Consider the following 10944-nt stretch of genomic DNA (forward strand, 5'->3'; position numbering starts at 1 on the left):
AGACATACACTGTGCGATATTTTCATTCATTTCACTCAGTCTCAGCTCAAACTGTACGACCAAATTGCAGGGTTTAAAAATTTACAGGAATTTCATGGAACTACTTTACCAGAATGAAACCCTCACGAGAGGCGACTGGATTTCAAAAAGGTTTGATATTGATGATTCCCAAGCGGGAGCTGGTCATGAGGTATTAATTGGTTCTCTTTACCCCATGTATACTACACGAAGCACAACACATGATTAAGCCAAAACTCTGATCACAAAAACAGTCGCACGAGTAAAAAATCGACTCAAAAAGGGGCCAAAAATCACATAGTGTACGCCCGGCTTAAGGCAAAAGCAAAACAGATTTATATGTCACAATTTTGGCAATTTTTACATATAAAAACACCTAAAACATTACTTGATGAAAACAAATTAAGTAAGTAAACTACAGAGAAGTGTCAAATGAGTATCTTTAAATACATTGTCCTATTTACCTGCAGTGTCTCTAACGTGGCTCTCAACAGACTGATATGTGCCGCCCTCTGAATACACTTTTATACATCAATGTGGACATGTTCTCTATGAAAGAAACTAATACTTCACACCATTTAGCTAAAGTGTCATGACAGCAGAGCAAGCCAAAAACAGTACTTTGGTTAAATCTAATTAAAAAGGGAAAAAACAGACTTATTACCACAAACCGCAATGCTGCCCTGTTAGTGGTCAGTCTTGTGACCTATCATAAACAAACACTTTGACAAAAAATTGTTAACTCACAAATATCGCAAGAATTCATCTTACTGGCAAAGTTATATCACACCTGGGACATGTGACCAAGTGTAAGACAACAGAGTACACAGCGTCCTAGGGGATCTCAGAGCAGAACTAATGTGCAGTAGAGACAGAAGCAGCTGTTGTTTAGTGATAAAGTATCCAGTTGTACAGTTCTCCTCACAGGTTTGAGCCACACTGAGTCAACAGTCTACTCCACACATTCACACACACACAGGGATAGTGCATGTGCGTGTGTGTGTACATGTGTGTGTTTGTTTGTGTGTGCTGTCGCTTCAGCTTTATTCCCTAATTGTTACCGCAGACATCACACATTGTCGGACATATGCCCTCAGCAAGGCAACAGCAGGGGAGCGATTAACTATTAGCATTACAATAACTAGGCTTGTCATGATAACACATGTTGAAGAGTGATGTATAGCTGAAGAAAATATAGATACTAAACTATAATTATGTCATTCACCTGCGATGGGCGTTTAAATTGAGCAGACTGGGCGCTGATTGGACGAGGAAGAGGTGTGATGAGCGGCGAGGAGGAGTATTTGGAGTGAGGTGATGAAGGCTGAGGAGCAGGTAAACTCTAGAGAAGCCGTGAGGTAAACGGGAGCAAAGTTAGGTCTTCCAGGCTTTAAATCTGCACAAAACGTGATTACACAGCTCTCTTAAAGGTTTGTGATGAGAAAATAAAGGCTGTGGGTGAGTCTGTCGTCAGTTTAAATTGGATAATTTTGAGTAAATAACGAATATCAACCCAAAAATATTGACTATCTCTCTCTGTGCCTTCTAAATAATTAGCATTGGCCATGAAAAAAAAAGGAAAGAAATATTAGTCCATCTCTAGTTTATAGAAATAACAAAAAGTTTCACACTCGTACAAAGTAAAAGTCCAAGATAAATATTGAACTCTCAGAAATAATTGTTCCATCTATCATTTACTGAACGTTGAGTCAATACAGCAATTACTGTGACGGGCCTAACAATAACAGAGCCCAGCGTCTGCTTAAAATGGGATCTTTAAAGCTGCACTATGTAACTTTTTGGTTGGGATAGAGGGGTGGATATGTCATTGCTCTGTCTGAAATGTTACACAGTATGACATTAAACGGCTCTACCTTACATTCATTCAATTACAAGTGGTTTTGTAGCTCAAAGATACCTAGAAAAACAAGCATTTTGACTGTGAGCGAGGTCGCCTCTCCACAGATCTGACCTGTAACTTTGTCCAGTTTGGTCTCCATGATGATAGAAAGGTTTAATACCGTACTGTGAAACATTCCAGATGAAGCAATAACAAAAAAGCAAAGCAATACATTTTGATTTGAATGACATCTTCATGGAGAAAAGCATTTGACGGACTCTCCGCCAGAAAAGTTACACAATACAGCTTTAACTATTAATCATCAGCGTGCCCAGAGTCAAGACTAAACATGGGGAGTCTGTGCTTTAGTTTTTTCCTTCCTGAACATGTGACACAGGCTTCTACTCTGACTATATTGAAATCCAGGCTCAAAACATTTCTGTTTAGTTACTAGGGATTTAACGATATTCAAATTTCACGATACGATATCGTCATGGTATGAACCTCACGGTACGATATTTATTGCGATATTGTGGGAAAGCTGACGATTAGGGATGTAAAAATATATCTATATCTCTTAGTATGATATTTTTACAATCTATATCTCATGGTACGATACTTATTGAGATATTCTGTAGAGGCTAACAAAACTGTTAATATGTGATTTTTTCCTCTTAAAATGCCTTGACAAGACTTAATCTAAAGAACTAAGACTTAAAAGTATTTAGTCTACACTGAAATGGAGCAAAGGATCATGGTCTATGTAGTTCCCTCTGTTTTTATTTAGTAATTTCTGCACCATAACTCTTAATTTAAGCAAAGAGACTTGTAATTCGATATATTGTGATGGTCCATGATATTATTGTGAGAACTTTGACGATACGGTGTCACAATATTTCGGTTATCGTTACATCCCTAGTGCTTATGACTAAAAAATATGATAATAAATATGTATTTTTTATTCCACATTCTTCTCTCTTCTCTTTTAATGCCAATTTTATGATGATTATTTATGTTTTGATTCATTTGTATTGTGATTTTAATGTCTTTCTTATTCTGTAAAGCACTTTGAATTACTTTGTGTACGAACTGTGCTGCACAAATAAACCTTGCAGAGGAGGTTTTCTGAGGCTTTATATTTCTCACATCAAATCTGAGTAGCATTTCTTGTCTGTCTCAAGTTTGATCAATAAAGGACCATAATAGGGATAAGCACAAACAAAAGGGTCTAATCCCGCACAGCAGTAATTAAATGTGTTTTGAGGTAGTGATTAGCTCCACACTAATGAAGCAGCGTCTCAACAGAAATCCTTTAAACGCATTTCAGTTTGTTTGTCCCACACAGAGACCAGCCAATAAGAGACAATCTATAACAACACACATACACACAGACCCACACACATACGCGGATATCACTGGGGCTCATCCAATCAGATCGCTCCGTCACAGCTCTCTGGGCCAATCAGACGTGGCATTGATCTGTTTTCTTGAGCTGTTCTGAAGTTTTATCTAAAATGGTAAATAGTCACATTTATAAAGCTTTTTTTTCCCTCATTTATAGAGCTTTTTTTTTTTTTACATCTAGGAACACACACATTTATATACCAGTGCTGACATGATACTAAAATTTTGATACTGAAGAATAGACTCAGTACTCAATAGGGGTGTGCAAAAATATTGAAATATCGATATATCGTGTTGTTTAATGTGATGATGCAGTATCGATATGGTGGGCTGCTGTATTGCTGTACCACCACACTACAGACATTTCCTGTCGGCTTTCCTTTCTTTCAGTATACATTGATAAATAATGTGTTTAATGCAGCTTTGCGCATATATGTTTAAGTTTTACAGAAATGAAACTTAAAACAGCATGGCTAACTTGCATAAACTAAGCGCTCAAAAAACAGCTCGCTCCTGGTACGCGGTCAGCTTCTGTCGGACTTAAAAAGGACACGACTCAGTGGAATATGCGTGTTCTTTCTGTGACAAAGGAATATTGTACTAATGGTGAGTCTGTTCTGTGCTTTTATTGCGTTAGAGATAGTTCTTGTTAAACTTTTCAAAGATTATACGTCTGCGGGTCATACACACAGACCGTATATATGAATGGACAGATATCGTCGCCCCCTAGCGTTTTGGCAGTGAATTACTTCGCAGTGCACAGATCTCGACGCAGATCCATAAACCAAAAACGACGGCGACAAGGCAATGGCGGCAGTGCGTGTTGAGGTGACGCAGAACTATACTATACTATACACCCTTTACTGTCCGAATAAACATTCATTCATTCATTCATTCAACTTTAGATTCTTTGACATTCAAGGTATTAATTACAAAAAACCCAATTTGGAAAAAAATAAAAATCGTTAAACTAAATAAATAGTATAATATAACAATTATATAATAATACAAATAAAATAAATAAAATACTATAATTAGATATAAGAAACTACTAATGGGAAAGAGGCGGAATCCATTTGTGGCCAATACAGGGATTTAAGAACAGGAGTGATGTGGTCCCTCCGCTTCTTTCCAGTTAAAAGGCGAGCTGCTGCTTTCTGGACCCCCTGTAGGCGACTAAGCTGGGCCTGGTCAATGCAGCATACAAAGAGTTATAGTAGTCAAGTCGTGAAGTCACAAATGCATGAATGGACTTTTCAAAGTGCAGATATGGAAAGTACAATTTGAGTTTGCTTGCCAGTTTTAGTATTGTTTAGTGTGTTATTTTTGACTTCACAACCTTAGAAGTGAGTCAGGTTAAGTGTCGTGCCCAGGAGCAGCAATGACGTTCCTATTATTGTAGTTTCACATATTTCACTTAGAATGTAAATTAGCCTTGGGTTAAATAAAACGATCAAACTGCTGGCTTCATTTTTCACTCGGCCAAATGCGTTTCTCCTGAGCACAGTGGGCTGACAGTGGCTTTCTTTGTGTCCGCTCAGATCTCATAAGAGCGATGAGGAGGTGGACACATGTGACCGAGCTCCAAACACAGTAAACATCTAAAACGCTTCAAATCACTCTTCAGAAGTTACTGCCAGATTTTCTCCCTCTTTTCAGATCCATTAGTGTGGGTTGGTTCTTTTGTGTGACTCTGTGATATGGCTCCTTCTGTGTTATACTGTCAATCATTTTACATTGTGTTATTATTGCTCGCTGTTACAAGGGACTGACGAGATGTAGTGTCTTTTATGTGAATGTTAAAAGTGGTCAGAATTGGCTGGGTTGACCACCTGAGACAGAGCCCCCGTCCTGAGTCTCCAGCCATTTATCTATCCATATCTTCAGGGTACCGTGGTCCTTGCTACTGAATACTTTTAAACTAAATAATCATTTGAGCAGGTTTCAATACTGAACAGTCACATTCACAGGACAGAAATTAACCTCTCCTGTATAGCTGTTGAGCTGTATCTTTGGGCAAGACACTTAACCCGGTGTTCTGTCGAAATGGGCTGCCTCGTCAAAAGGAGCTCCCAGCAACTTAAATCGACAGTGGCGTCTATCGATTCACGCTGCCCTGTCAAAATAAGCAACCTTATGTTTTCCGTGTACAGTTGTATAGATCCAATAAAGCCTAACCCTGACCTCCCCAGTTTGACAGCATATTTATTTGGATTAGAGACAGCAGGTTTGATGCTATTTGCACACCGTGATCATACTTTATACCTTAGTTACGTAAAATTTTAACTCTCTTATATGAATATGCGTAGTTCATTTCAACAGTCGTATTCTGCTATCAAATAAGGCTCTGACTATAGGAAGCACATATCGACAGGCCAGTTTAGTCATCGAATAATGCTCCCGCTGTATAATCACCATTATTCACTCATTTATATGGATTTGGCTCACTATATAAGAGAAAGAAATGACTGAAAACACTGAAATCTTTATATTAAATAATGTTAAATATATAATATTTAACACCTAATATCATAGGCTACAGCGTGAATTTCCTATTATAAGATATTGATATTTTATTTATACAGCACCTTTCTAAACAAAGTTACAATGTTTTCTACACAAGGAAACAAAATAAAATATGATGTAATGAAAATGATAATTAAATGTTGATGCTTAACTGATCAAAACATACAGTGTAATCAATACACTTGTGTTGTTATTTGTTACTCCACTTCTGCCTCGGGTGCTCAAATCGAAGGGCATTTACATTGGAACAACGCTTGGGGGTACAGGGCATGTGCATTAGTGCTAGGTAGCTAAAATTGATGGGTAGCTCAGATCGACAGGACGCTGGCTCACCCCCAGGGTTGCTAAAAGTATCAAAAATTTGATAGTAATCAATATTAAAATTAGTAACAAAACTAGATACTCATTTGAACAGTATGTTAAAAGAGCACATAGACTAGTATAAGCCCATGGACCACTATGAAACATTTCTGGACAACTGATGGATTACACGGATAAATAATTGCACAAACAGTCCATAAAATATCAATACAAAAATAAAACTTTCCTCTTTTGTCTCCCTGCAGCACTGGAGGAGGGCGCTCGGGGACGTTCTGTGCCATCTGCAGCATCAATGAGATGATCCAGCAGCAGAACATCGTGGACGTGTTCCACACCGTCAAGACCCTGAGGAACAACAAGACGCACATGGTGGAGACTCTGGTGAGGGCCTCTTCTTCTTCTGTCGGTGGAGCTGTGAGGAACATGTGGGGTCTAGTTTACCAGTACTGCTCCACCAGTAATGGCTGTGACGTGCTGTGGAGCTTGAACACTATATAATAACTAGACTTAAATTAGCCTGAACAAAGATGTATTTCAAAATGCACAAGAGTTTATTATCTTAAAACATATTTATTTAATACTGTAATCCTAACTCCTCAGGCTAACCCCTCATGTAGTTAGTAGGGATGTAACAATATCAAAATCTCTCGGTTTGGTATTTTCACGATATGCATCTCACAGTTTGATATTTATTGTGTGTTTTGTGGAGGCTTAGAATATCGTGACTATGCTACTTTTCCTTTTAAAAGCCTTGGAAAAGCCTTGAAACACCTTTGGTACTGCTATAATATGAAGGATTAAGATGTAAAAGTGCTTAATAACTGTTATTTCTTCATGTAATCCGAACTGACAACACCAAAGGATCATGGTATATGTAGTTCCCTCAGTTTTTTAGCTTCTGCTGTACCACGGTGAGGCAAGGCAAGGCAAGTTTATTTGTATGGCACAATTTAAACACAAAGTAATTCAAAGTGCTTTACATAATAAAAAAGACATTAAAATCACAAAGAAAGACATTAAAACCACAATAACTTTTCATTTACGCAAAGAGACTTGTAATTTGATATATTGTGATGGCCCAGGATATTATTGTGAGACTTTTGACGATACAATATCACAATTTTTCTGGTATTGTTACATCCCTAGTAGTTAGTAAGCACGAGTCATTCTTGAAGTTCCTATATTACACAAAATGTATTCTTGTTTTAAGACATGATATAATGCTGAGTTGTGTTTTGTTTAATTTTCATATATTTGTGTATTCTGGTTTATTAGTCTGCCCATCTCCAAAGGTCAGAATGCTTTGGTCCACCTTGTGCTGTCGTGTAGAGGTAGTTTTCAATACCTTTTATCTTTAGTTCAGTGGAACTTTAATTAAATATACAGGGTTTTTGTGTTAAACATGTGTGAATTAAACAAAACACAACTCTGGGTATTTGGTTTGTGATGAGAAAAGGATCAGAAAATAGCGTAATATGGGCCCTTTAATAAATATGAACAGTGCTGGAGACTGACACCAAAAAACAAAGCATAATTCTTTATTTTGGTTGTGAAAAACAATATTGTGAGCCAAATGCATTAGTTTAGTGGAGCTGCTTTGGCATGTGGAGCCAACACACCTGAGGGCCTAGAGAAGTCTGCTGTAGAGGGTTTGATCCTCCCTCTGCTCCATCTGCTCTGAGCTCTCACACCCAGGCCAACTCCAAACAGTCTGTGGATCAACACAAGATCTACCAGGCTTTCTCTTTATTGGTTTGGTGAAATACAATTCACTTTGTTTTGATCAGTCTCCAAATTATAACTTTTGTAAAGTTTGACATTGGTGTGTATTTTCTTGTCTTCATTGAGATGTTGTTGCTTTGTCTAGAATGTTCCACAGTAGAGATTAAAGCCGTCTCTCTCAAGGGAGACAACAAAAGGTTACATTGTCGATCAAAACCTATTTACAGAGAGAATGTTTGTATTTTTGAGCAATAGAAACACCAACAGTGTTTAAAGTCATACCATGGAACATTCAAGAAAGCAATAACATCTCCATGGAGACAAGTAGGTAACGGACCTTCCACCAGAAAAGTTGTCTACTTCTTAAGAGCTCTGTTTGTTCTTGTAATGATAATGTATGTGTAATATAAAGCCGTCCAGATAATCTAAGTTAAAGGTGCATTGCGTAACTTTTCTGGGAGAGGGTCCGCCACCTGGTTGTCTCCATGGAGATCTTCTTTCTTTGCTTAGGCTGTTCGACAGTATGACATTAAACAGTTTTTTTTTTAAATCTTTTCCCAATTAAATAATACTTTTAAGAACCTATCCTCACTGTACACACTCCAGCCTCTCCACAGTCCTGGTCTAGTCCTGGTCTGGTCCCGGTTTAGTCCTAGTTCAGTCCTGGTTCAGTCCTGGTTCAGTCCTGGTTCAGTTCTGGTCTAGGAGATAGATAAGTTTAAAATCTTACTGTGCAACATTCCAGGCACAGCAATAACACCCCCATAGAGAAAACAGGTTTTAGGCCTTCAACCAGAAAAGTTTCACAGTGCACCTTTTAAGATTTAATGCTAATTACCGTTATATTTTAGAGCTTTTGTTACTGCTGTGCTGGGTAAGTTAGAAACATAAAATAATAGTAACATAATATGCTCTAATTTGAGGAGAGCAGTGGTTTCCTCACCAACAGAGAGTTTAAATCTCCTCTGGGCAAATCACTTCTTCCATATGTCCTGGTAGCAGAGATTTATTTATTTTTATTTATTTATTTTTTATCTCAATGTGACAGTTCAGGCTTTTGAAAAGGAGAATGATAAAATGAGTAAAATTCCAGGGGAAAAAAAAGAAAACAGCCAACAGCAGCGAGTGACCCCAATCAGAAATAAATCAGAGGTGAAAGAAGAATAATTAACTACAAGTTCAAGTGTGTTCATACTTGTCCTTATTTGTTCTGATCTAGACTTGGCTTAGTACTGGTCTAGTCCTGGTTTAGTTCTTGTTTAGTCCTGGTTTACCCCTGGTCTAGACCTGGTTTAGTCCTAGTTTAGGGCTGGTCTAGTCCTGGTCTAGTCCTGGTCTAGACCTGGTTTAGTCCTTGTCTAGTTCTGGTTTAGTTCTTGTTCAGACCCGGTTTAGTCCTGGCCTAGTCCTGGTCTAGTGCTGGCCTAGTCCTGGTCTAGACCTGGTTTAGTCCTAGTTTAGTGCTTGTCTAATTCTGTTTTAGTCCTAGTCTAGTGCTGGTCTAGTGCTGGTCAAGTGCTGGTCTAGTGCTGGTTTAACCCTGGTCAAGTCCAGGTCTAGTCCAGGTCAAATTCTTAATGTTGTTACTTAAGTAAAAGTACAGATATAGAAGTAAAAAGCTACTCAAGTAAAAGTATGACATGAAGAAATAAAAGAAAAAGTATTAACCATTTATGCACTTAAAGAGTAAAAATTAAAATATTTCACACGTGTTGTTAATTATATATTTCTTAATTTTTCATAAGAATTTTATGTATTTATTATTTTTTGTTGCTCAAAGTCGAAGCTTGAACTAAAAAACTGTCAAGATAATACCACAATTATGCCAAAATAACCCCTAAAATCATATGAAAACTCCTTTTTACTTTTCAGTCCAATTAAAAAATGTAGTGCAGTAGAAAGTACAGATACCGGCTTTCAAATGTAATGAAGTAAAAGTAAAACATATCCACTGTAAAAGTACAAATACCTAAAAAATTCCACTTAAGTACAGTGCTTTACTATTTGTACTTTGCTACCTTCCACCACTGCTCCTGGTTTGGGAATAAACTACAAAAGTCCAAAAATAATAGATCTTAGAAGTTTCGTAATGGTTTTTTGTAAAGTTAGTCTCATCTAGCTCCTCATCCTCATCTGTTTTTGTCCCTTCACAGGAGCAGTACAAGTTCTGTTACGAAGTGGCCCTGGAGGCGCTCAGCTCGTTCTGATTGGCTCCCCGGATCTCCCGCCCTCTCCGATTGGCCGTGGAAGCCGCCCGTCAGCCTCAACCCGCGGGACACACACACACACACACACACACACACACACACACACCGAGCCGAGGAAGCCCGCCCCAGCCCCAGCCCCCGCCCCCTTTGAGCTGGCGAGCGCGTGTGAGTGGAGCGTGCATGACCGAAGACCAGAGGGACGTGAACCTAAAACGTGTGCCTGAAACTGTACAGAAGAGTAAATCACAGACTTTATATGCTTGTACAGAAAAACAAAAAAATATTATGTTCAAAAAAGTTTTAAAAAAGCGTCAGTTCCCTCCGTCCGCTGGGCTGTGATGTGACTATTGTACAGAATCCTTCTTTCGAGATCTACTCTATGCCTTGAATGTTGTCTATCTCTTAAGGCTGAATGCACATTTCAAGTTGGGGAAAACGCTGCCTTCTCGATTAATTGAGCGGAGATGAAGCGTTTATTCGCGTTCGTGGGCGTTAACCCTAATTCGTCTGAGTGGATCAAAGCTAAACAAATAGGCGGGCTTGTTAGCGTAGCAGGCATTTGCTTTGAAATCACAAGCTGTTAAATTTCTCTTTAGGCTAGCTACACGAAAACATGAATGATAAATGGGACTGGTGCAGCGGAGTAATTGGCTACACTGAATCTTACATGGGCCATTTCCTTGAACGCGCCACAGAGAGTCTCGGTAATTAGTTTTCTTTTCTGCAGGGAAATGTGGAGAATATAGATGAATATAGATTGTTTTGTCCCGAATCCAAGAGGTTTTTGAGACATTTTTTTGTGTGAATTTAAAGCAGGACTAATCACCTAAACTCCTCCCACAAACAGTTTAAATAGAGCTGCTAAACTGGGCAGGACCTGGACGACTGAACGGGAATATTACAGAG

The 10944-nt window shown here is 38.4% G+C and overlaps 1 protein-coding gene across 1 annotated transcript in view; it reads left to right on the plus strand.

Moving 5' to 3' along the window:
* LOC110164036 (receptor-type tyrosine-protein phosphatase T-like) overlaps nt 1–10038 on the plus strand; it is a 153128-nt gene extending 143090 nt beyond the window's left edge. Inside the window, exons 20-21 of the mRNA XM_055160283.1 lie at nt 6355–6490; nt 9985–10038. Of these exons, the coding sequence (XP_055016258.1) occupies nt 6355–6490; nt 9985–10038 (190 nt within the window). The remainder of the gene's footprint in view (nt 1–6354; nt 6491–9984) is intronic.
* The last annotated feature ends 906 nt before the right edge of the window (nt 10039–10944 follow it).

Source organism: Boleophthalmus pectinirostris, unplaced genomic scaffold (assembly GCF_026225935.1).
Source record: "Boleophthalmus pectinirostris isolate CB_2022bp ecotype Guang Dong unplaced genomic scaffold, ASM2622593v1 HiC_scaffold_3, whole genome shotgun sequence".
In the NCBI taxonomy this organism is placed as follows: Eukaryota; Metazoa; Chordata; class Actinopteri; order Gobiiformes; family Gobiidae; genus Boleophthalmus; species Boleophthalmus pectinirostris.